Genomic DNA, 27,085 nt, shown 5'->3' on the forward strand with positions numbered 1-27,085 from the left:
ATCACACCGGGTCGGTCCCGGTTGCTATTCATAGCCGGGGCCCTGGGCTGACCGCCGCATCTGAAAGTGAAAGTAAACGCTTCCCAGCAGCTTAGTCGGGCTGATCGGGACATTGCGATAAAATCGCGATGTTCCGATCAGCTGGGATGCAGGCGGAGGTCTCCTTACCTGTCTCCGCGGCGTCCGATCGGGGTTTGATTGCTCCAAGCCTGAGCTACAGGCTTGAGCAATCGAGCCCCTATCTCACTGATCCGTGCAAAGCTATGCATCGGTCCAAAGCTCGCGGTCACATACAGGACGTAAATGTACATCCTGGTGCATTAAGTACAGGTACGTCCTGATTTGTGCAGGTTGCTGAGAGCTGCAGATAACTGATGAGGGTCTAACCATCCCCCCCTTTGTTATAGTTCTCTCAAAGTGAAATTATGTATACAGTGAGTTACACACTATTGAAATCACGGGCCTCAGTGTGTTGTATTATTTGGTCATGTAATCACACACGGTAGCAACACTGATAATCTCTGACTACTTTTTAGGACACATTGGGCTCTGCAGTTAAAACAGCAGAAATGCCCACTGTACATGTTTAGTCACTTCTGTGACATCATCAGGAGGAAAAATGGGCATAAACCAGAGCAACCAACCAGTATATATGGTGTCAAATGGTCCTCCCCCCTCAGGGAATTTAGCCGGTCAGATATCACCATATCCTCTCCTAATCAATCAGATGTTACGTCAATGTGTGACGTATATCACCGGCGCTGCCGTCCTGCACCTATTAGCATCCTCTGCCTATCCTTGAATGCCAACTCACCTACGTCATCCTATGCTTATCCCTCATACATTCTTAACCTATCACATCAGGATATTATGTCTAGCGCAGGCGCACTCCGGACCAATAAATAGTTCACGTAGGCTCACAGCGCCAATTCCCTTACATTCCTGTTCATCAGGCTGCTCCACTGCACATGTACGCTAGAGTCTCCGCACGTGCATTATGCAGTTCTCCACACTTACTCATTCGAGCCTCTGGTCCACTCCGCATGTCCTTCATGTTCGCTACTTGCACAAATGTATTAGACATTCTTCCATACATAGGCTCCTACAGGTGATTAAATACTATTATGCATATCATATCTATTATCATATAGCTATCTTATTATTTATCTTCATATTTAATCCAACTATATAGGCTGTACAGTACTCTATTATTGCAAACCAATTCACCATAATGACACAATAACACTAGGTTAATAATGATAGTTGTTACTATAGAGTATATTTTATAGATCTATTGAGGCATAATTTGCAAGTTGTTTCAAGGATACATGGAGGCATAAATATTAATCTTATCCAAATCTGGTATTAAAGTGGCATAATTGCGATCACATTTTCATTTCAGGTAAGTATCTCTAGCTTTAATCCTATAGTGTAACATCGGTTATCTTTTCTCTTCATTTGGCTGGACCATTCTATCTGCTCCCATTTTCATTGTGAGTCAGCAACGCCCTCAGACTTATCATGACCACTGGTTGATGCTAAAAAAAAAAACTTCACAATTCTAAATTATACTACAATGTGATTTTTATATATTATGTCTGTCACGTATCCTTCAATTCAAAGAAGCTGCATATGAAAACCACTCATTTAGGCCTCTTGGTGAGAGGCTCATCAGCCTATGGATCCACCGCGCTTCCTCCCTTAGAAGCTTCCTATCAATATTGCCCTTCCTTGGGCCCGATTCCAACTGGCATATTCCCCAAAATTGAACCTCAAATGGTCTATTCCCATGAACTGCATGCATATGCCTGGCTAGAGTTGTGTCTGTGCCAGTCCTTATGTTACTAAGTCTTTGGCAGACTTGCAGACCCCTTAGGATTTGGGATTCGTTTTTTGATCCTGGATCCTGAAAGAAAATGGTGCAGATTTTGACACAAACCTACGTCTGCTCATAGCAGGCATAGATTTTTATTTCTGACTCTTATAGGACTAACATCACCAAATTTATTAAGAGGTAGGACATTTTTTTTTTTTTTTTGTGGCAAATGTATTTTTTAGACTGGTATAAAAAAAAAAACTGTTTGTAAATGTGGCCTAGAATATATATATATAGATATAGAGAGAGATATAGAGATATAGAGATAGAGATATAGAGATAGAGATATATAGAGAGAGAGACACAGATATATACACAGATATAGAGATAGATATATACACAGATATAGAGAGATAGATAGATATATACACAGATATAGAGAGATAGATAGATATATACACAGATATAGAGAGATAGATAGATATATACACAGATATAGAGATAGAGAGATAGATAGATATATACACAGATATACAGAGGGAGCCAGCACTGGATGACCACTGGGGATTTGCCCGTAATCCACCCGAACGCCAAGGACGGGTACACTTCACAATCTCTCCAAAGGAAACAGCAACAATCGCCAGGTCCAGTATAATAGCAAACTGATATTTATTGCATCAATAACAGCAACGTTTTGGCTAAAAGTGAGCCTTTCTCAAGCATGGCTCACTTGAGAAAGGCTCACTTTTAGCCGAAACGTTGCTGTTGTTGATGCAATAAATATCAGTTTGCTATTATACTGGACCTGGCGATTGTTGCTGTTTCCTTTGGAGAGATTATTTATATATATATATATTATATTATATTATATTATATTATATTATATTATATTAATCCCCTTAAGGACCCAGCCCAAATATACCTTAAGGACTCGGCCATTTTTTGAAACTCTGACCACTGTCACTTTAAGCATTAATAACGCTGGGATGCTTTTACCTTTCATTCTGATTCCGAGAGTTTTTTCGTGACATATTCTACTTTATGTTAGTGGTAAAACTTTGTCGATACTTGCATAGTTTCTTGGTGAAAAATGCCAAAATTTTTGTAAAAAATGGAAAATTTTTAATTTTTTTTAACTTTGAAGCTCTCTGCTTATAAGGAAAATGAATATTCCAAATTATATATTGATTCACAAATACAATATGTCTACGTTATATTTGCATCATAAAGTTGACATGTTTTTACTTTTGGAAGACATCAGAGGGCTTCAAAGTTCAGCAGCAATTTTCCAATTTTTCACACAATTTTCAAAATCGGAATTTTTCAGGGACCACTTCAGTTTTGAAGTGGATTTGAAGGGCTTTCATATTAAAAATACCCCATAAAATGACCCATTATAAAAACTGCACCTCTCAAAGTATTCAAAATGACATTCAGAAAGTTTAACCTTTTAGGTGTTTCAAAGGAATAGCAGCAAAGTGAAGGCAAAAATTCAAAATCTAAATTTTTTTTACATTCGCATGTTCTTGTAGACCCAGGTTTTGAATTTTTACAAGGGGTAATAGATGAAAAATCCCCCCAAAATTTGTAACCCAATTTCTCTCGAGTAAGGAAATACCTCATATGTGGATGTCAAGTGTTCGGCGGGCTCAGTAAAGGGCTCAGAAGGGAAGGAGCGACAATGGGATTTTGGAGAGTGAATTTTGCTGAAATGGTTTTTGGGGGGCATGTCACATTTAGGAAGCCCCTATGGTGCCAGAACAGCAGAAAACCCCCACATGACATACTATTTTGGAAACTACACCCCTCAAGGAACGTAACAAGGGGTACAGTGAGCCATAACACCTCACAGGTATTTCACGACTTTTTGTGAAAGTTGGATGTGTAAATGAAAAAAAAAAAAATTTTCACTAAAGTGCAGTTTTTTCCCCAAATTTTACATTTTTACAAGGGGTAATAGGAGAAAATGACCACCCAAATTTGTAACCCGATTTCTTCTGAGTATGGAAATACCTCATGTGTGGACGTCAAGAGCTCTGCTGGCGCACTACAATGCTCAGAAGAGAAGTGCCATTGAGCTTTTTGAAAGAGAATTTGTTTGGAATGGAAGTCGGGGGCCATGTGCGTTTACAAAGCCCCCCCCATGGTGCCAGAACAGTCGATCCCCCCCACACATGTGACCCCATTTTGGATACTACACCTCTCACAGAATTAAATAAGTGGTGCAGTGAGTATTTACACCCCACTGGCGTTTGACAGATCTTTGGAACAGTGGGCTGTGCAAATGAAAAATTAAATTTTTCATTTTCACGGATCACTGTTCCAAAAATCTGTCAGACACCTGTGGGGCATAAATGCTCACTGTACCCCTTATTACATTATGTGAGTGGTGTAGTTTCCAAAATGGGGTCACATGTGGGGGCGGTCCATTGTTCTGGCCCTATGGGGGCTTTGTAAAAACATGTGGCCTTCAATTCCGGACAAATTTTCTCCTCGAAATCCCAATAGCGCTCCTTCTCTTCTGAGCATTGTAGTTCGCCCGCAGAGCACTTTACATCCACATATAGGGTATGTTCTTACTCAGAAGAAATGGGGTTACAAATTTCGGGGGGCTTTTTTCCTCTTTTCCCTTGTGAAAATGAAAAATTTAGGGTAACACCAGCATTTTAGCGAAAAAATTATTTTTTCTCATTTTCCCATCCAACTATTTTGTCAAACACCTGTGGGGTGTTGAGGCTCACTATACCCCTTGTTACGTTCTGTGATTGGTTTAGTTTCCAAAATGGGGTCCCATGTGGTTATTTATTTTTTTGTGTTTATGGCAGAACCGCTGTAAAATCAGCCACCCCTGTGCAAATCACCAATTTAGGCCTCAAATGTACATAGTGCGCTCTCACTCCTGAGCCTTGTTGTGCATCCGCAGAATATTTTACGCCCACATATGGGGTATTTCTACTCAGGAGAAATTGTGTTACAAATTTTGGGGGTGTTTTTTTTGCTTTTACCACTTTCATAAGGGGTAAAAGGAAAAAAAAGCCCCCTAAATTTGTAGTGCAATTTCTTCTGAGTACGGAAATACCCCATATGTGGCCCTAAACTGTTTCCTTGAAATACGACAGGGCTCTGAATTTAGAGAGCGCCATGCGCATTTGAGGACTTCATAGGGATTGCATAGGGGTGGACATAGGGGTATTCTACTCCAGTGATTCCCAAACAGGGTGCCTCCAGCGGTTGCTAAACTCCCAGAATGCCTGGACAGTCAGTGGCTGTCCGGAAATGCTGGGAGTTAGTGATTTGCAACATCTGGAGGCTACGTTTTGGAAACACTGCCGTACGATACATTTTTCATTTTTATTGGGGGGGGGGGGGGGGGGAGACACAGTGTAAGGGTGTGTGTGTGTATATGTAGTGTTTTACTCTTTATTATGTGTTAGTGTAGTGTAGTGTTTTTAGGGTACTTTCACACTGGCGGCCATTTACAGTGAGTTAACCGCTAGGAGTTTGTGCTGCGGCGAAAAATTTGCTGCAGCCCAAACTTGAAGCAGAAAACTAACTGTAAACCTGCCTGTGTGAATGTACCCTGTACATTCACATGGGGGGACAAACCTCCAGCTGTTTCAAAACTACAACTCCCAGCATGTACTGACAGACTGTGCATGCTGGGAGTTGTACTTTTGCAACAGCTGGAGGCACCCTAGTTGGAAAACCTTCAGTTACCTAACTCAGTATTTTCCAACCAGTGTGCCTCCAGGTGTTGCATAACTTCAACTCCCAGCATGTACTGATCGCCGAAGGGCATGCTGGGAGATGTAGTTATGCAACTGCTGGAGGTACACAACTACAACTCCCAGCATGCCGAGACAGCTGTTTGGGCATGCTGGGATTTGCAGTTTTGCAACATCTGGAGAGCTATAGTTTAGAGACCACTGCACAGTGATCTCCAAGCTGTGGACCTCCAGATGTTGCAAAACTGCAAATCCCAGCATGCCCAGACAGCAAACTGCTATGTGGGCATGCTAGGAGTTGTAGTTTTGCAAGATCTGCAGAGCGACAGTATAGAGATCATTGTGCAGTGGTCTCAAACTGTAGCTCTCCAGCTGTTGCAAAACTACAAATCCCAGCATGCCTAAACAGCTCTCTGGGCATACTGGGAGTTGTAGTTTTGCAACATCTGGAGGGCTACACTTTAGAGACCACTCTAGAGTGGTCTCAGACTGTAGCCCTCCAGATGTTGCTAAGCAACTCGCCGGCTTCCGTAGGAATCGCGTAGCTGCGTCGCAGTCCTCTTCTTCCGTCGATCGTCTGCTGCTGTCGATCGTCGCCCGCTGCCATCACCGATGGGTGAGTGGACTTCGGCGCCGGTCCTGTGTCGTTTCCCCGTTCTGCCCCGCCTATTGTGGGTGGGCAGGACGGGGAAACCGAAAGTAAAGCCCCCCGCCCCCGATCTGCTATTGGCCATCTCGTCTTGATGACCAATAGGAGGGGTGGCACCCCTGCCACCTCACTCCTATCGCTTCAGGGGGATTGTGGGTGTCATGGACAACCTCGATCCCCCTTCTACTATTCCGGGTCATCGGGTCACCATAGACCCGAATCGGCGCAAATCGCAAGTGTGAATTCACTTGCGACTTGCGCCGATCGCCGACATGTGATGACCCCCCTGGGCATTTGGGCGGGATGCCTGCTGATCGATATCAGCAGGCAGCCTGGTCCGGTCCCCACCCGGCGCGCGGTGGGGACAGAAATTCCCATATGGATACGTCCTGGGTCCTAAGTACCAGAAAGCCAGGGCGTATCCATTCGCCGTAGGTCCTTAAGGGGGGGATATATATATATATATATATATATATATATATATATATATATATATATATATATATATAAATAAAATTCTTTGACAAAGTGATATTCTTTAACTTAACATTATTTTTACAGGGTATTATTGCAGAAAGCAATAATATTTACTAAATTTATCATAGCAGGGTAAATAAAACACAGCTTGACATGTGTAAGTGCTACATGCAGTACTGTTTTTCTCTGATATAAAACATATTTAAAATGATTCAATAATTCAGTAAAGTGTTATGCAGGTTTTTAACACAATAAAACTACATAACTGTGATGCATTAAAACTGGGACAAACTTCAGTCATACCTACGGTGATAAGTCAGACTATAATGACCTAGTTCACCATGAGTGCCTACGTTGCATTTCCCGTTTTGTATAGTAGAAGGCTATAGGTGGAAAAGATAAGCAGAGCTTCCCATAGAGTAGTATTGTATGGTGATGCAAGTATTATTGCATTGAATAAACTGCTCACCTTTTGGTTGTGTTTTCAAAGACACAACAACTTTTAGCGCATTAGGGTATAGTCTCTGTGGTGCTGCCTCCCGGTAGTCTGCGTCACGGGTCCTCCGGGCCGAATGGTAGAGTGTAGGTAGGTGGGTAGGAAAAAACCCGGGTTTTTTTTCTACCCATCTACCTGCACGTTTTGTATAGTAGCTGCACAGCAACCTCCCTTGGCAGATAGGAAAGTAAATCCTAGTGCTAGGTAATATAAGCCCTCTTTTTATTATTAACTCACACGTCCCTCTGCTATGTAAAGATACTGTATGTGAATGTTACTTATGCATTGCATTTTATTTTATTATAATAAAGGAATATGTAATTATGAATCAACCAATTTAATATAATATTTTTACATTAGGAAAGAAGAGCTCTGGAGAGACGAATATCTGAAATGGAAGAAGAACTTAAAGTAAGTACTTTATATAATGGACAGAATTAAGCTGTGTTTCTCTAAATTAATTCTAGTTTGATTTGTTGACTTTATGGTATTTCTGCAGCCAATTAATACCTAGTCTTAAACAAGCAGAAACAAATTTAATTGGTTCAATCCTATAGGAAAATGTAACGATTTTTTTTTCTAGGTCATGTAATTGGTTAATATTAAACATGGCCAACTATGCTTTTCTACATGATTGATCTTTAGACTTTTGCTAGGCCTCTGGCAGAGCATTGGCACTTTGGTATCACACTGCAGGCTTTAGGTAGCGGGTACAGCAGAATCTGAGGGGCTAAATGGATTAAAGAACTCCAATTTTGGTGGGTTGCCAGTTGTAGTTTACAGTGTAGGTACAACTCCACATTATCAGTCTATGATATGCATTAAAGGAGTACTCTGGTGCAGAATACTCCTGCTCCGTCCTGCCTGGGCTGCAAAAAAAAAAAAAAATGAAAATGAACCATCTCTCACCTTCCTGGGGCTGTTCTGCCTCGGCCGGCGATAGGCTGAGCGCCAAGTGATGCTTCGTTCACTCGGAAGTATGAAGAGGATTGACCGGAGGACCGATCAGCTGTAGTGGCGCTCCGCGGGAACCCAGGAAGGTGAGTGAGGGTTCATTTTCATTTTTTATTTTTTTTGCAGGATGGAGCAGGAATACCAGTGTACTCCTTTAAAGGGAACCTGTCACCAGTTTTATTCTGCCCATACAGTGGGCATTATAAAACTGTTGATCCTATGATGTACTCTGATATGCTTGGGTGCATCAGAGAAATCATAGATTAACCCCTTAAGGACATGGCGTTGTTCCATTTTTGCACTTTAGTTTTTTTCCTCCTTACCTTTTAAAAATCATAACCCTTTCAATTTTGCACCTAAAAATCCATATGATGGCTTATTTTTTGCGCCACCAATTCTACTTTGTAATTAAATCAGTCATTTTACCCAAAAATCTACGGGTGAAACGGGAAAAAAAATAATTGTGCGACAAAATGGAAGAAAAAACGCCATTTTGTAAATTTTGGGGGCTTTTGTTTCTACGCAGTACATTTTTCATAAAAAATGACACCTTATATTTATTCTGTAGGTCCATACGATTAAAATGATGCCCTACTTATATAGGTTTGATTATTTATTTATTTTTTATTCAGAAAAAAAATCATAACTACATGCAGGAAAATGTATATGTTTAAAATTGTCATCTACTGACCTCTATAACTTTTTTAATGTTCCATGTACGGGGCGGTATGAGGGCTCATTTTTTGCGCCGTAATCTGAAGTTATCGGTACCATTTTTTATTTTTTTTTTATCTGACTTTTTGATCGGTTTTTATTCATTTATGTTATAAAAAGTGACCAAAAATACGCTATTTTGGGCTTTGGGATTTTTTTGCGCGTAAGCCATTGACCATGCAGTTTTAACGATATATTTTTATAGTTCAGACATTTACGCACGCAGCAATACCATATATGTTTATTTTTATTTACAGTTTTTTTTTATGGGAAAAGGGGAGTGATTCAAACTTTTATTAGGGAAGGGGTTAAATGATAACTTTTTTTTTTTTTTTTCCAGTGTTATAGCTCCCATAGGGGGCTATAACATTGCACACACTGACCTTTTATACTGATCCCTGCAAAGCCATAGCTTTGCATTGATCAGTGTTATCGGTGGTTGATTGCTCAAGCCTCGATTTCAGGCTTGCAGCAATCAATCGCCATTTTGACGCGCAGGAGGCAGGTAAGCCACCCTCCTGCTTCGTCCTGGCTTATCGGGACATCATGATTTTATCGCAATGTCCCGATCAGCCCGACTGAGCTGCCGGGATGCTTTTACTTTCACTTTTAGAAACGGCGATCACCGCGTCTAAAGAGTTAATGCCAGACATCTGCTGGAACGACTATGTCCGCCATTAGCCACGGGTCCTGGCTGCTGATAGCAGCCGGGACCATGCGGGTATGATGCGAGCTCAGCTCCTGAGCTCGCTTCATAACCCTCCCGTGCCGCAGCGCTGGGTATACCTGTCGTTCTGCGACAAGGGGTTAAGTATGCCATCAGGGCCCGGGTGCCTAGTCATTGGCGCGGTCTCGACGGCTGCTTTTTGCCCTGCCTCTTTCCCTAAACAAAGGTAGGTAGAGATGAGTCACTCAACGCTTACAGGGTGGAGAGCAGAGGCCAGGTCTGCTCCAATGACAAGTCACCCTGGTCCCAGTGGCATTTTTTTACTTTTTCTCTGAAACACCCAAGCATATTAGCATAAAACAGGTGCTGGCAGCGTCATCCCGGCTCACTATTATTTACTTTACCTACTGTTTAAACAGCATAGAACTGGTGACCGGTTCCCTTTAATTACATCCCACCAGAGCTTTGTATAGAAAGGGATTAAAGGGGTACTCTGGAGAAAAAAATTTTTCAAATCAACTGGTGCTTGAAAGCTATAGAGATTTGAAAATTCTGTCTCTTCATAATCTATCTACTAAGCCTTCTGCTGCCACCTCTGTCTGTGAGAGAAAAAAACCATAACATTATTTCTGGAAGTTCATCATTCATCAGAAAGGGTAGCATGTATGTAGTGATAGGTGCTGGGAGAAACAGTGCAATCTGCCCAGTGGTATGTAAACAATCATCTTTAAGGATGTATTCACACGGGAGAGCATCTGTAGCGTATTTGACACAGCGGATGCGCTGGCGGCACACACAGTTACAGCAGCAGCAGAGAGCAATGTGCTGCGGATGCGCTCTCGTGTGAATACATCCTAAAAGGGTTTTCTGGTCTTGAATATATTTTTAGCAAGTGCCTCACAGTGCAGTAAAAATAAATGGCTATACTCTCTTGCCATGATCCTCTGCTACCGCCCCTGTGATGCCGCCAGTCCCACTGCTCTTTGCTTCCTTGTTTCTGTGAAGATTTGTTCTGCAGCAACTGTCTCCTCAGAAAAACCTCTTAGCCCACAAAATGTCTTTTTAATGCCACCTTATTTCCCCCTAAATATAGACAGCTATTCAAACAATGTTCATGGCCTATTGAAGGATCACAGGGCTTTACTTTGATTGCATTAAGGGACTATTCCCTTGGCTCCAAATACAGTCAATGGTTTGTAATATGCATAAAGTACTCTAAGTACTCCACACAGTTTAGCAGATGCGATTGCTGCACCTCTGTAAGGGCTCCAGTTTATAACATAGCGCCTTTTTGAAGGGTTACTGCCATTAGTTGTAAAATCTCCAAAAATGCTGAAGCTGGTGCCCTAAAACCATTCTGCTCTTTAATATGCACACTTTATAGGAAATTCCTTATTTTCTCACTCTCCCTTCAGTTTTGCTGGGGCATTCCTTTAGGAGCATGACGACTTGCTCTTTTCTCTCCCCTTTCACTTTCCCTTGTCACATGACCAACACTGGAGTGTAGATTTTCACAGTATAGTGTGCAAGTTCTCAAGAAATAATTAATTTTGTACCCATAGAAACACATTTAAGCATGCATATAGACAGTTTATTGATGTAGTACCTTGTACTAATGGTCAGTGTGCCTGAAAATCAAGTCTGCCCAGTGTCTCCCCTACTCACATGGCTCCCCCCCCCCCCCCAAAAGAGATTTTTTTTTTACACCTTTAAAGTGTAGCTCCCACCATCCATTTTTTCTTTCTTTCTGTCCCTGCCTATTGCCCAGTGGAGCTGGCCAATGCGCGCAGCCCCAGCTATCAGCGTGCTCGCTCTCGCCTGTCTGATTGACAGGCGCGAGCGAGCACCGCAGTGACTGGATTTCGACTCATTTGCCAGGCTGAAATGAGTCGAAATCCAGTAGTGACGTCACTGCAGAATGCATTCGGCCACTAGGAGGGCGACCCCTAGTGGCCGAATTTAAAAGTGATTTTAAACTTGTTTAAAATCACTTTTTTTAATTAAAGTATATTAGAGATATGTTGTAGTACTTAAGTACTACAACATATCAATTTTTAGATTTCATGACAGTGCCCATTTAACTAACCACTTTTTTAAAATAAAGTATATTAAATTATGGTTTAAGGAACTGTTAAATTAAAAAAGATTCTAACAGTAATGCTTTTAAATAGCATAGGTCAAAGGATTTGAAACTTCCACATGTCAGAACTACTTGACCAAAACGTATTTTTTTTTCCTGTACTTTACCTTTTATCTTTGTATGTTTTACAGCAATTATTCTTACCGCCTTCATGTCTGTTCTGATCTTTACAGAACCTCCATCAAGTAAAACAGCTACAGTCTTTGAGGCAGTTAAATGAACGACTGGTGGCTGAGAATAGAGCTTTGACTAGAGTTGTTGGCAAGCTCTCAGAGTCCTGTAGACAGCTACAGACTGTGGACTTGTAGTTTCTTCACCCTTGGCTAGCCAGGCAGGTGCCCCGTGTTGAGCAGTTGCCTTGCTATGGATTTTAACTAGTGCATAAGTGTGCCTGGGGATTTGCTTGGTACAGTGTGGCTTTCTGCATGCAGTGCTTAATGTTTTGAAATACTGATCCCCAGCACAAACCCTTACCTGAAATTTGTTGCTATCTCTGTTCACATTTTAGTGGAGGCTCCTTTAGGAGCCTGTCATGGATTCTGTGTTTTTTTTTTTTTTTTTAAGGAAATACCGTATTTTTCGCCATATAAGACGCTCCGGCATATAAGACGCACCCAATTTTAAAGGGTGAAAATCTAGAAAAAAAAAAGATTCTGAACCTTCAACCTGCGGGTCTCCAGATGTTGCAAAACTACAACTCCCAGCAAGCCCGGACAGCCGTTGGCTGTCCAGGAATGCCAGGAGTTGTAGTTTTGCAACATCTGGAAGTCCGCAGGTTGAAGTGTATCTTTTATAAACTGAATCCACAAAACTCATGTAGGCAAAACCTAAACATAATTTTCCAGCCACTATTCTTTTAGATACAGCAAACATCTTCCAATGTGCTTTCCATGTACCAGAACATTTAACAGCTTAGTTTTTCATTATATAAAAAAGGGCACATTGTAAAGGCTCAGCAAGCTGATCAGTAGGCCCCTGTTAGGATGTGTAAAAGGGCACAACTTAACCTGTCCTAGTAAACAAGACCTACTTGGGTTTCATAAATGCCAGATTTTCTTTGTGGCTGCTGAATCAAACTCACTGGTACATTAGAGTGAGGTTCGTAGAGATTTCCTGTGCCACAGTACACTGCTATAAAGAGGAGTTTGCGTTTGGCTTGCTTTGTGGTGTTTTTGTTGTGTGGTTTCTTAGAGTGACAAGCAAACACAATAGCCCAGATTTATCAATCTGTGAAGACAAAAACTTGAGTGATTTGTTCAGAGGAACCATTCACAGCTCCGCTTTCATATCTTAAAAACTTCTGGTTACATAAAAAGCTGAGCTCTGACTGGTTGATCCAAGCAAATCGCACCAGTTTTTGTTGACAAATTGATAACTTTTGGGCAAATTTGAGAAATATTTAGGAATTTTGGAAGGTGTATGGAGAGTCATTAAAGAATACTGGAAATAGGTTATTGCTTTCAATTGGTTTCTTGACCATACATTTTTGATGTACAGTCTGTGACTATTATCAAATACTTGCCTTGGGCCTTGTGGATGTCTGAAATGGTTGAAGGAGTAGTCCAGTTTAGGAAAATGTATCCCTTATCCAAAGGATATGAGGTGGGTGTTTGATCGTGGGGCATCCGACAGCTGGGACCCCCTGCAATCTCCTACTTGGCACCCACGGCTCTCCCCATGCATGGAGCTGTATCGCCCATCACACGAACCTCTTTGGGTTACACCCAATCCTTTAGTTTTTAGTAGTCCCTGGACTGTTACTTTTAGAAGGGTGGCACAGCTCTATCCATGTTTTATTGCTGTAACTGGGACATGTGACCACGAGCCTGGCTCACAGAAAATTTGTGCTTAATGTGTCAGTTGAAGTTGTCTGTCCTGGATCAGCTGACTTCCTGTGAACTACAGAATAACCTTAACGCCTACTGAGCTCTCCTGGCAGCTCCCAGACCCCCTCTCATACCCACCCTGTTCTATCTGTATACTGCTGCAATCTCTATGGAATAAGAAGATATAGTATTTATACATCTCTTCTGAGCCCATGTTTACACATTGCATTTAAGCCAGTTTTTTTTTTTCTGTTTTTGCTGTGATTTTCCCAAAATGTAGCTATTTACATGCCCTTTTTTTCCCAGCCATTTTGAAAAACCACATAAAAGGGGTAAAAAAAAAGCAGTAAAAATGTAACATGTGCACACAGTCTGAAGACAAAATGTTTTTAAAACACCCATAGTGATTAATGGTCAAACCACTTTCTCGATCGGCTCCATTGGGGGACACAGAAACCGTGGGGTATATGCTGATGCCAATAGGTGGCTTTACACTAGACAATAAAGAAAAGTCAGCCCCTCCCAGCAGGATTGTCAGTAGGAGGCAGACACAGGTCTGGAGTTCTCCAGACCTGGTCGTTTATATTATTTTTTTGTTTAGGAATGTATATTTAGAATTTTCTCTACCTTTTTATTTCTCTATTTTTAGGTGGGGACTCGGGAGCATAGCGCTCACTGTTTTCCCATTTGAGAAGAAGGGGGCACAGGCATCGAGTTATGTACTGTCAACCCCTTGTTGCCACCGGTCAGCGCCTGGGGATGTACCTTTGGGTCTGCGTCCCCCTAACTCCCCTGCTCGTCTCGCTGTCTCAGCCTGGCATGTTGCAGGCGTATGATAGCTGGCTGAAGACTTCATGATGTAAGTTTTCCAAGGGCAAGGTGAGTATTTTTATCCCTTTTTTTTTTTCCTTCAGGTATCTAGCCCTTCTCAGGATTCTCAAACTCTGTAGCCCCCCTGTTTGGAGCCCACTCTTTTATTTATTTATTTTAGGAATAGTCTCCTGCTCGGCCATTCTGAAAATTGGGGACAGACAGTGGTGCAGGACATTTTGCTATGTTTTTTCACTGTATTAAGGGCATTTTTACAGCCCTACTCTCAGCGCCTGCACTTTGTGCAAGCGCTGGCACATTTGCCGCCTCCACGTCCGAGGTGACTGGAGCGCCAAGGCTCTGTTATTCTGTTGGCTGCGCTGTTAGCGCATGGTTGACAGCTTCCCTTCTCCATGTCTTGTGGTCCTGCCTGCACCACTGCGCACCTCGGCCTTCCTGGTATCTCTTCCCAGGACGTTCCACAAGAATCTGTGGGCTCTGCTCTCCCTCCAGAATGGGGTGTCTTCCCTCTCCCAGTCTATTTCTAACTAGTCTATTTCTAACTAGTTTATTTCCGCTCCGTGGTGACTACCCTCCAGAGAGGTTCATTCTCCTCCTTATTTTAGGCGCTCTCACAAGCACCCTAGGGGATTCTCCTCTGGCTCATCTCAAGACTCCAGAAGTCGGGATAGACTCTCTCCTCATTGGTCTTGCTCCCCTTCCCTGGCACCCCAAAAACGCACCTCTTCTAAGGGCAACTCTCCTGGTCGCCATCCTAGGTCTCCAGATCTGCGTACCAGGTCTGTCTCTCCTTCATCCAAGGCTGCCTCAACCTGCTCCCACTCTCCTGGGGAGCTGGAAGGTGAGGAATCAGGTTCTGCCTCTGACTCAGAGGACCGAGCCACCTCGTCTGACATGGTAGACAACTTGGTCTCTGCCATCAGGGACACTTTTTTCACCTAGAGGACCTAGGAACTACGGAGCCAACTCCAGAAGTTTCCTTTCACCGCTCTTGTCGCTCTCCTAAGGTTTTCAGCTCTCATGCTGAATTTGACGCCTTACTAGAAACAGCATGGAAGCATCCTGAGAAGGTTCAGGCACAGTTTACCTTTGCCCAGGAGCTCATTTAGAGATGGACATCTCTACCGACTGTGGACCCTCCGGTTTCCCCTCTGTCAAGAGACTACCCTACCTCTGGCAGATGCAGCATTCTTTAAGGACCCGGCAGACAAGAGAATTGAAAATCTGGCAAAATTCGCCTTTGTAGCCGCAGGGTCATCTTTACTTTCTACCTTTGCTTTTACTTGGGTGTCAAAAGCCCTTTCGGTTTGGGCTTCCCAACTCAGCCAGGGCATTTTGTCCAGGGCCCCTTCGGAAGATTTGGCGGATCTTGCGCTTCAACTCTCCAATGCTGGAGACTATTTGTGCTCTGCTGCTATGCAGTCTGCCCGTTGTACAGCTTTTGCCACAGGTAATCTAGTGGCACATAGTCGTTCCATGTGCCTCAAGGCCTGGGACGCTGATGCCACTTCCAAGAAATCTCACTGAGCTTCCTTTCACTGGGTCCCGACTTTTTGGGAAACACCTGGATGAAATTATCTAAGGCTACTGGAGGTAAGAGCTCCTTATTACCGCAGAATAATTCTCGCCGTACAGATTCCAGCAGGAAGTCTACTACTTTTCGGTCCTATGGCTTGGGTAGGTCGACCAGACCGGCACCCTCACAGGATAAGAAGGCTCCTTCTTTCAAGGCCCGTCCCTTCTGGAAATCTGATAACCGTTCCTGCCGTTTCGCGGCCAAGTCGGGCACCCGTAAATCTCCCTCCACCTGAAGGGACTCCCCCACCCGAAGAGGTCGTTTGTCCCTTTTCCGGGACGTTTTTTCTGCCCTGATTTTTCCGCTTTTTTCGTTCCCGCCCTTCCTTTGCGGTGGCTTTTCGGGTCGCGCTTTGGACCCTTCTCGCTCAGGGAGTGATCGTCCCAGTTCCTCCCAAGGAGTGTTTTTCAGGTTTCTATTCAGACCTGTTCATTGTTCCCAAGAAAGGGGGTTCCGTCCGCCCGATCCTGAATCAAAAGGTCCTCAACTGTCACCTACTCCTACGTCATTTCGGTATGGAGTCTCTTCATTTTGTAGTGGCATCCATGGATCAAGGGGAGTTTCTTTCCTTGGTGGATATCCGAGATGCCTACCTCCACATCCCTATTTTTCCAGAAAATCAGCACTATCTCCGCTTCGTAGTTCCAGAGGGCCATTTTCCGTTTGTGGCCATTCCATTTGGCCTGGCCAATGCTCCAAGGTTCTTCACCAAGGTCCTGGCGGCAGTGATTGCCATCTGGCGATCACAGGGTGTGTCCTTGATCCCCTACTTGGACGACCTCCTGGTCAAGGCTCCAACCAGGGCACAGAATCTAGACGGTCTCCGTCTCACGCTTCAGACCTTTTCCTGATTGACCACCCAGCCGAAGCAGGACAAGTCCAACCTGACTCCCACCCAGTTTCTGATCTTCCTGGGACTTCTGTTCGACACGGCGACCGCCCAAATACTGCTTCCGCCAGACAAGTGCTTTGCTCTGTTATCAGGAGATCGGGTTCTCTGGTGTCCTGTTCCAGTTTCCATTCGGTTCTGCATGGAAGTCCTGGGTCGAATGGTGGTGGCCATGGGTGCCATTCCCTTCGCCTAGTTTCATTATTGCTATCTTCAAATTTCTCTTCTGTCCCGGTGGGACAAGTCTCCGCTATCCCTCGATTGCAGGATCATTGTTTCTCCCAGGACTCTCCAGTCCCTCCTGTGGTGGCTTCAGTCCCCTCTATTCCGTCAGGGACAATCCTTTCTGCCCCTCTACTGGCAAGTCATCACGATGGATGCCAGCCTCAGCGGTTGGGGAAGAGTCTTCAGGAACTGGACAGTCCAGGGCCTTTGGTCCTCCCGGAATCTCTCCTTCCCATCAACATCCTTGAACTCCGGGCAATTTACCTTTTGCCTCCTCCAGTAGGAGCACCTTCTCTAGGACTGTCCTGTTCATGTCCAGTCGGACAACTTCACAGCTGTGGCATATGCCAATCTCCAGGGCAGCACACGCAGCCCAGCTGCAATGGCCGAGGTCTCCAGGATTCTTCTCTGGACTGAGCTCAGAGTTCCCCTCCATCTCGGCGATTCACATACTGGGAGTAGAAAATTGCGTGACTTTCTCAGCCGACCCCGGCTAGTGGTCTCTTCATCCAGAGGTGTTTGCAGAGATCTGCAAACTCTGGGGCACCCCAGACGTGGACCTGTTTGCGTCCCGCCACACTGGGAGGGTTCCTCGCTTCATGACAAAGTCCCAGGATCCACTGGCCCTAGCAGTGGACACCCTAGTGATTCCCTGGTCGCACTTCGCCCTCCCCATCTTTTCCATCCTCTTCTCCTTCCCAGGGTCCGGAGGAACCTCAAAGCGGAGGGTGGCACCGCCATTCTTGTGGCTCCGGACTGGCCCAGACGGGCGTGGTAAGCTGACGTGTATAGTCTAGTGGACGAAGTGCCACTGCACCTCCAAGTTCGTTCGGACCTGCTCTCTCAGGATCCTCTTTGCCACCCCAATTTACTGTCGCTGCATTTGACGGTGTGGCGGTTGAGACCATGGTTCTGAGAGCCAGGGGGTTCTCTCCCCAAGTGATCCGCACTATGATCAGGGCATGCAAGCCTTCCTCTGCAAAGATTTATCACCGTAATTTGTGGTCCTATTTTCGTTGGTGTGAATCTCACTCTTTCTTCTCTCCAGTTATATTCTCTCTCCCACAACTTCTTTCCTTTTTACAGTCTGGGCTGGAACAATGCTTGGCTCTGTTAACTTAAGGGTCAGGTTTCATGTCTCTCCATTTTCTTTCAGCGTCCCCTGGCAATCTGATCCTCACGTCCGGACCTTTCTGCAGGGTGTTGCTCATGCGGCCCCGCTTTACAGATTCCCTACTCTACCTTGAGATAGAAATTTGGTTCTCGGTGCCCTACAGGGTACTCCCTTCAAACCTCTCCGGGACGTTCCTCTTCGTATCCTTTCCTGGAAGGTGGCCTCCTTCATTGCGGTCACTTCCATTAGGAGAGTTTTGGAGTTGGCAGCTCTCTCCTGCTGTTCTCCCTACCTGGTCTTACAGCAGGGCAAGGTTGTTTTTCGTCCGGTCCTGTCCTTTTTGCCCAAGGTGGTCTCTGCCTTTCACCTGAATGAGGACATCGTCCTTCTGTCCTTTTTGTCCTGCTCGATCTCATCCAAAGGAACCTTTGCTTCATGGTCTTGATGTGGTACGGGCTGTTCAGATTTACCTTTCAGTCACTTCTTCCTTTCACCAGAGTGATTCCTTCTTTGTGCTTACGGAGGGTTGTCGTAAGGGGCTTCCTGATCAAAGGTGACCATTTCACAGTAGATCCGTTCTGCCATTTCGGAAGCTTACCACTGCAAGGGGAAGACTCCTCCTTTCAGGGCCCCAGTTTATTCCACTCATTCTGTCGGGGCTCTCCGCAAAAGTGGTTAGGCCTTGATAATTTGTAAGGCTGCAACCTGGTCGTCCTTACACACATTTACAAAGTTTTACCAAGTACATTCCTTTGCATCTGCTGATGCTGGTTTGGATCACAAGGTGTTGCAGGCGGCTGTGGTCCAGCCTTCCACCTAAGTTGCTTGAATTTTTTTCCCACCCTGGGGACCGCTTTGTTACGTCCCACTGTTTATGTCCCCCCCCAATGGAGCCAATCGATAAAAGTAGATTTTTATGCTTACTGTAAAATCTCTTTCTCGGAGAATCCATTGGGGGACACAGAACCCACCCATTTGTTCTGGTGTTCCTGGATCAGTTACCTGTTTTTTCTCTCTGGTCAGTCCTCTCCTACTGCTTTTGGATTAAACTGTTAGTTCAGAGTCTGTAGGCGGGGTATATCATGCTGGAAGGGGCTGGCTTTTCTTTGTTGCCTAGTGTCAAGTAGCAGTAGCATATACCCCATGTTTTCTGTGTCCACCAATGGATGCTCCGAGAGAGAATTTACGGTAAGCATAAAAATCAACTCTTTGCCTCCACGCAATATTTCTCTAAAAAAATCTTTGAATTTAAGTCTTGGAAAGAGAAAACACATCAAAACTGCAGTGTGAACTGATGCCTACCCACTTATGAGTCTCAGCAGTTTAACCTTCCTCTTGCTAGAGTGTAGCCAGGTGATTTAGGCTGGTCTCATTAGGTTAATTGCAGTCATTACGATCCACCCTTCTCTCTGCTAAGCCAGAGGATTCATGGAAAATGTAGGCACCATAGGGAAACAATTTCTGTTCTAACATCGGAATCAGTATGGCTAAAACACCCATAGTGCCTGGTAAATCAAGCACATAAGCAGCAATAATTTCCTTCACAGCTGCAGAAGCAGCTAGCAAATCAAAGTTGTAAAAGATACAGTATTTAAATTTGAAATATAGCAGTATCTGTTAGTTCAAATTTAAATGCTGTATCTGTTAGTTTTCCTTTAAATGATGACCAATTTGGCAAACTTTCTCAGCATATTCAGACCTGCATCGCGCTCATTCTTTTGCCAAAGTGCTTTAGATTTTTTACTAATTGTTGTACTTTTTCCAAGGCATAGAGTGAAATCCACTGCTAACAAGTGCAGGTTTTCCCTCAGTTATGTAGAAATCTGCCAATGTATCCTCTCTAAATGGCTATTCATGACAGCTTTCTCCTGGTTTTTTTCTTTTCCCATACACATGCATGCTTGGCCAAGTGTACATGCATTCTAGAACAGGGGTGTAAACCACTGCCAGATACCCCTAGCTGTGTCTTATATCCCAAATACCCCCCAAAAAACTTGGTATTTAAGTTCAACATGCCAGATACTGGTATGCCTTGTATGTATTAGTCATTGGTCCAGTGGTTTCCCACTGATTTTCACTGAATGTGTAGGGGCACCTCTATAGTTCAGGTATTGCACACTGCAGGGCGAAAGCTATTTTACCTTTTTAGAAATTCCTGTAGTTTTTTTTTTTTTTTTGCCTGAATAGTGTTATATTTGGACTAACCAAAAGAGGTGTATATTTTCATTCAGAAAAGGTTATGTGAAGCATCTAGCATGTTCTTCTTGTCTTAATACATGCTCCATTTAATATTGGCTTTTGATTTATTTTCTGTGAATTAACATGAGTTGGCTGTGCACATGTAGGTAAAGTACAGAGAGCTTGGTAAGATTGGGCCATGTCCACCCTTTGCTATTCGTGAAATGATGGCATTTGTTTGGCTTCCTGCTACAGTGTTCAAGCTCTGCAGCCTAGACATTTTCATATAACCTATATAAAGTAAAGCTGGTCAAAGACCTATCACAACTGTTGGCAGAATTTCTGCCCCAGGAAAACTAAACCCCTGAGCAGGTAAAACTGTTGGTTCATTGCTTTTATTGCTGGCAGTCCTTTGACTTTGATATTAAATTGTCAGCGGATCCCATTAAAATCAGTGAGAGAAATAAACACATCTATTGTCTGGCAATTTTTTGGCTGCCGGAATTACACATCATATGGGTGGTCCCCAATGGCTTCTGTCTGCCCTGCTGGCTCCCAAACAAGGAGCATATCTATCAATGAAGATTGGTTGGGGTGAGGAGAAGCCACAGGGGACCACCCCAATGACTCATAGTTTGGGCATTGTGAAAGTGACTACACATTCCCAGTTTTTGGAAAGGCGTCCAGTGCTTTCATGCGGAATGCTGAACTGCCGTGAAATCACAAGACCATAACAGGGTTACAACGAATATTGCTTCAATGGAATATTTTATATAAATCTACAATTTCACACTGTTAAGTTTTTATTAATTTTTTTTCAGATGTTACCCGACCTGAAAGCAGATAACCAGCGGCTAAAAGATGAAAATGGAGCCTTAATCAGAGTTATAAGCAAACTTTCCAAATAAAATGGTTCGTACGGCAGCAGCGATTTAACGGCATTGCACACAAGTTACTCCAGTGGACCATAACATGGCAGTCACTGGGATATGCGGGGGAAACTACTTGGCGATTGCAACTTTCAGATATCCTGCCAAACTCCCTCTTTTTTTTTTTTTTCTTTTTGTACAAAAATGTTTGTTTTGTATTAAAGTGTGGCTGCTGAGGAGAGAAAATGACTATGAATTACTTGTTTACAGTTACATCGTGCAAGGAAAGTGTTTAAGGCCAGATGCCTCCTGTATTTAACCAGTAAGCCTTAGTTGTACATAAGCATTTTGCAATCCAAAAGCTTTCTGCTACTACAAAAGACAGTTACGACACAGTTTTTATGTTGTGCCACACATCAAATCCTTCCTTTTTCACTTTATTTTTTATTTTTGTGTAACTGGTGAGGTTTTAACTGAGTGCCAGCAGTTTTCTTAATGCACTGTTTATAGGCTGCTTGTTGCATAAAAGCCTGAACAGGCAAGACTTGGCGGAACATGTACTTCAGCAGCTGACAGTTCCAAATTTGATGTATTGGTTTACAGCGCCTATAACTGCAGCACCAAGGCACCAACTTTTTTTTCTTTCTATTGCTTATATTGGACTACTCTTATGTTAGTCGGGGCAGTTGAATTTATCATTTGTCTAATATCCATTTTTCTCAGTGGAATACTAGTAACGTGTTGCCTCTCTCCATCGCTTTTTTTTTTTTTTTATAAGAAGGCTTCAATGAGCTTTTCAGTACTGTAGCTTTCACTCATTTTAGCAGGTACTGAGTGTGTGTGTATATATTTGTGTGCTTGTGTGTGCGTGTGTATATAAATATATATAAATATATATAACTATATATAGATATTCTACCCTATATCTATATATACATATATATGGAGATTCCTTATTGTGTTTCCATACCACTGTGTGGCATGCTCAACTTGGCCTCTTTGCAGCGTCTGTTACTCCAGGTTAAAGATTGTTCCTCAATAGTGATCTTAATAAAGTTCAGTCATTTTATGGTATCTTGGTCTGTTTTACAGAGGCGTGACTTCAATTATAGCTGTAAAAAAAATCTGGTTATGTTATTTTCTTAAGTCACAACTATTAAACATATATATTATTTCACTACATTTCATGTTTCTTTGAGTGCTGTCAATATAATTTGTGCTAGCCAGAGTGAAGTCACTATGCTTATCCTCCTAACATGCACTCTGTTGTGTAAATGCACTGTTGCCAGGTCAAAAGGCATGTAATTTAATACCACAATCATATCTATCCGTTTTCTACATTTCAGTGGCCTTTTTGCAGAAAGTAACCAATATTGTGTATACGGCTAAGTGAGTTGATGCTTTCTTATTTTTATTTTTGTTAGCTTTTATATTTTCACTGACCCATGAACAGTGTAATACTGGCACATGAATCTAATCCACTGAAAAAGCTTGGTAATTAAACAAAACTGTAAATTGTAAAGCTTGCAGCAGCTATTGTATTGTTAACTATAATGTATACTATATTAAATGTGAATTTGTACCCCTATAATTTGCAAAACAAAAAAGGTCATTGTGATCTACTGCCTATATTTTGTGGGTTTTGTTTTCTTTTGGGTATCCAGACTTGATGTCCTCCTGTTGGTTTCTAAGTTTTATGAAGATACATAGCCTCTCTTTTACTGCCAAGCTCAGGATTCTTGACTTTTTTAAAAGGTACAAAGATAGTTGTGGGATTTTGTTATATTCATTTAATATGTATGTGGGGTGTTAGGGATTTGCGTCTTGAGGATACAGAGCAGATAAAAAGAAACAAACCTGTGTGGCTGGTGAAGGCCACCTGGAGATGAAAGTTTAATTATTATGGACTGTACTTGGTAAAGCTTGGGTGTCTGTGAAGAATGATGAAATATATTTCTAATTTAGTATTTTATATTTAGTTTATTTATTCTTTATCTGAAACAGATTGGCTACTGTGCTACATTGATTTTATTGGTAGTACTGAGCAGGCTCTGTATCTGCATGAAACTAGTAACAAACTTAATCTTTTGGAGAAAAGTGTATTTTGACATATACAAATAAAATGAATTAAAGTATTTTCACTGTGTGCATTGCCATGTTAGATTTATTGATACTGCCCTTTTTATACAGGATTTTATTGGCTTTTATAGACTAACACCAGCTGAATCTAATCCCTAAGCACGTGGAAGTGCTCAAGTCTTTCACCGTGACTCTAAAAAGATATCAGACCCTTTTTAAAGGGTTTTCTCACCTGCCACTTTCGCGCCAGGCAGCACTCTGTCCTGCTCTTACTTCCTGGTTTGTGAGGGTGAAGACATTCAAACTTGATTGGTAGTTCAGATCAGCAGCGTTCTGGTAATGTTACTGCTGCAGGCCTGAATTAGCGCACTCCAGATGCCACTTAACGGCAGCATCAGAAGCTTTTACAATCTTGCAGCCTGCTTTCTGCTCTGGCGACAGAGAGTAGAGCCACAAGTCATCTATTGCCTTCAATAGGTGATTTTTGGCCCCCTGGCAAGGCATGGCAAGCTACAAGATTTTCTGGTAGCCTGCCTGTGCAAGTTCTCAACTTTCCTGGGTTCAGAAAAGTAAATTTTCGATCCCTGGAAAGATGTGTACTCTTGTGTCATACTTGTGACATGTAAGCAAGCCAATGAGCAAAGGAGGTAGCCCTGGACACAGGAAAGAAAATTATGTTTTCTGTTTTATATATATTTTTTTACTTTAATGTGTGTGTTTTATTTATTTATTTATTTTTTGCAGATTTTACTTATTGGACATCTGATTTGAGGAACTACTTTAATGAAGGGTTTTTTTACTAGAATGGTCAAGGGTTTCTGGGGGTATTTTTATTAGTTTCTTTTTTTTTTTTTTTGAGCTAGGCTGAGAGCTGCAGCGATGTGAGAGTATGCTGTGCATGCCTGCTGCGACTCGCACATCGCAGTGTGCCTGCTCGTAGTGGCGTATTGCCACTCCGAGCAGGCACATGTAAATACACCATGCAGGGGTCCTTCAGTAGCAGATCTGCATCGTAAAATACGCTGTGGGTCTGCTCGTGTGAACGTACCCTAAGGAATGAGCCAGCCCATCTTGAGACGGCAAGCGGTGTATGACACTGGCTCCTGACTCGAGCCCGCGTCCTGCCGGCTGCCAGCTGATTCTTGTAGCTGAGGGCCGGCGTTAATAGCAGACAGACCGCCACGGCCGGCTATTAACCCTTTAGATTGCTGCTGTCAAAGTTGACAGTGGCGTCTAAAGTAGGGATTGACCGATATTGTTTTTTTTAGGGCCGATACCGATAATCTGTGGAGGTTAGGGCCGATAGCCGATAACTTATACCGATATTCCGGTATAAGTTATCAGCTATTTACCCCCCACACCACGGCAGATCATTGATTTAAAGCGGGCGCTTTAAATCAATGAACTGCAGCGGCTTTTGCGGTGCCATAAACCGCCGCCCCCACCCGCTTCTCTCCCCCTGCCTGTCCGGAGGTCCTGAGTCCTATCACTGTGACCGCCGCACCGCTCCGCGCCCCCCTACCGCCGCGTCGCACCCCCCACCGCACCGCTCTGGCCCCATTGCCTCCCCCCAGCCCCATTGCCTCCCCCCGGCCCCATTGCCTCTCCCATCCCCGGTTTTATAATTACCTGTTCCCGGGGTCCACTCTACATCTGGCTCCGGTGGCATCCTCCTGAGCTGTCACTGTGTGCACTGACGGTGATGTCACGTCACTCGTCATTGTGCACAGCGTAACGCAGGACGCAGCAGGAGCCAAATCAATAATCGGTCGATCCCTAGTCTAAAGGGTCATTTAAACCATACTTGGTGGTCCAGTGGGGTTGTTGCGATCCACTGCTGAGGTGGCCGGAGGGCTTACCTCTCCTCCTGTGCTGGCTACTGCCCTGAGAATGATAAAGCCTGGCAGGACCAGGCTTTATCAGTCGAGCACAGAGCATACAGATCAATGTGGCTCTATGGAACCACATTGATCTGTATGAGGAATCAAATGGGGACTAAAAGTGTGGGGGAAAAAATTTAATAAAAAGTTTAAAAACACACACATTAACCCCCTTCCATATTAAAAGTGTGAATCACCCTTTTCTCAAATTCCAAATAAAAAAATGTAAACATAAAAATAAACGTGGTATTGCCGTGTGCATAAATGAACTATAAAAATTTGTTAATTAAACCGCATGGTCAATGATGTATGGGTGAAAAAATTCAAAAGTACAAAATTCAAAAAGTCCCAACAAAAATGGTACAGATAAAAACTTCAGATCACTGCACAAAAAATGAGCCCTCAAATAGCCCAGTATATGGAAAAATAAAAAAAAGTTATGGGGGTCAGAAGGTGACAATTTTACACATACTAATTTTGGTGCATGTTATAATTTTTTTTAAAGTAGTAAAATAAAAAAAACATATAAACTAGGTGTCCTTGTAACTGTATGGCCCTACAGAATAAAGAGATTGTTATTTTTACTGAAAAGTTCACGGCATAGAATTGGAAGTCTCCAAAGGTTACAAAATGTTTTTTTTTTTTTTTTCAATTTTGCCCCACAAATTCTTTTTTTCTGCTTTTGGTGTAAATTTTGTGATGAAATGATTGGTCATTATAAAGCCCAAATGGTAGCGCAAAAAAGCCCTCATATGAGTCTGTGTGCAAAATTGAAAGCGTTATGATTTTTAGAAGGTGATGAGGGAAAAAAACGAAAGTGGTTAACTATATTAACTTGTCGCTTAGCAATGGCTGCTCTGTTTTACAGGCAGGGCCTAGTGTTATCCACTAAATTGGCCAACACAGGCCCTCTATAACACTGCTACTGACCACACTAGAAAGAGTCTGGTACGGTCCAGGATCACAATATTAATTGATGATTGGGTATTGGGGTGGCATTAGGCTGTTGTTGGGCTGGAAAATGCCAAAACCCTGGGCTGGCTGGTTATAGAAAATAGGGGGGGGGGAGATCCCATGATGTTAGTAGCGGATGCTGTCAGTCAGACAGTGGCCATTGCTAAGGCATTAGTAATATAGAAAAAACTTTATTAAAACAACCCTCGTTGGCGATTTTGTGAAAAATCCTCAAAGTAGTCGTTCAAATGTGACATAGTCCAATAAGTGGATCTGCAGAAAGGAAATAAAGTAAAAAACAAGCCTATGATCACTGCCTTTTTTTTAAATCGTGACGGAGGTTACTAGAGTTCATTGTAAACTAAACTTGTAACCTCACGCTCCATGAATCCTTTTTTTTTTGGGGACGGGTACTCGACCTATATTATAATCACCACTGTATACATGTGAACACACAAATGTTTGCAGTATATGCCATACATGCACACAACATCCTCTACAAATGAGTGCACATTACATATATGTACTGCATAGATTTTTTGCAAAGGGTGTGCAACCAAATATTAAGTAAAGGGTGCCAATAATTTTGTCCAGCCCATTTTTGAAGTTTGTTGTGACATTATGTCCAAATTGCTTTTTTTTTTTCCCCTCCCTTTTTTTTAGTTTAGTTCCAATACACACAAAGGGAATAAACATGTATAGCAGAACATGTGTTACTGCAATCCTTTTCTGTGAGAAATACTTCATTTTCTAGAAAAAATTGTGACAACATTTACGGCCATGGATAAGGATAAGGAAATCCCTTTTGAGCCACATGCTTTTAACCCCTTAAGGACGCAGGACATAAATGTACGTCCTGGTGCGGTGGTACTTAACGCACCAGGACATACATTTACGTCCTGTACATAACCGCGGGCATCTGAGTGATGCCCGTGTCATGCGCGGCTGATCCCGGCTGCTGATCGCAGCCAGGGACCTGCCGGCAATGGCTGACGCCCGTGATCTCGCGGGCGTCCACCATTAACC

General features: G+C 43.0%; 1 protein-coding gene across 3 annotated transcripts in view; it reads left to right on the plus strand.

The window, feature by feature from the left end:
• The window catches only part of PPP1R12A (protein phosphatase 1 regulatory subunit 12A), a 163,824-nt gene extending 140,532 nt beyond the window's left edge, over positions 1-23,292 (plus strand). For all 3 annotated transcript variants that reach the window (XM_056574041.1, XM_056574042.1, XM_056574040.1), the window contains 2 exons: positions 7,524-7,574; positions 21,099-23,292. In XM_056574041.1, the coding sequence (XP_056430016.1) occupies positions 7,524-7,574; positions 21,099-21,185 (138 nt within the window). In that variant the 3' untranslated portion in view covers positions 21,186-23,292. The remainder of the gene's footprint in view (positions 1-7,523; positions 7,575-21,098) is intronic.
• Positions 23,293-27,085: the final 3,793 nt, after the last annotated feature.

Source organism: Hyla sarda, chromosome 4 (assembly GCF_029499605.1).
Source record: "Hyla sarda isolate aHylSar1 chromosome 4, aHylSar1.hap1, whole genome shotgun sequence".
Classification (NCBI taxonomy): Eukaryota; Metazoa; Chordata; class Amphibia; order Anura; family Hylidae; genus Hyla; species Hyla sarda.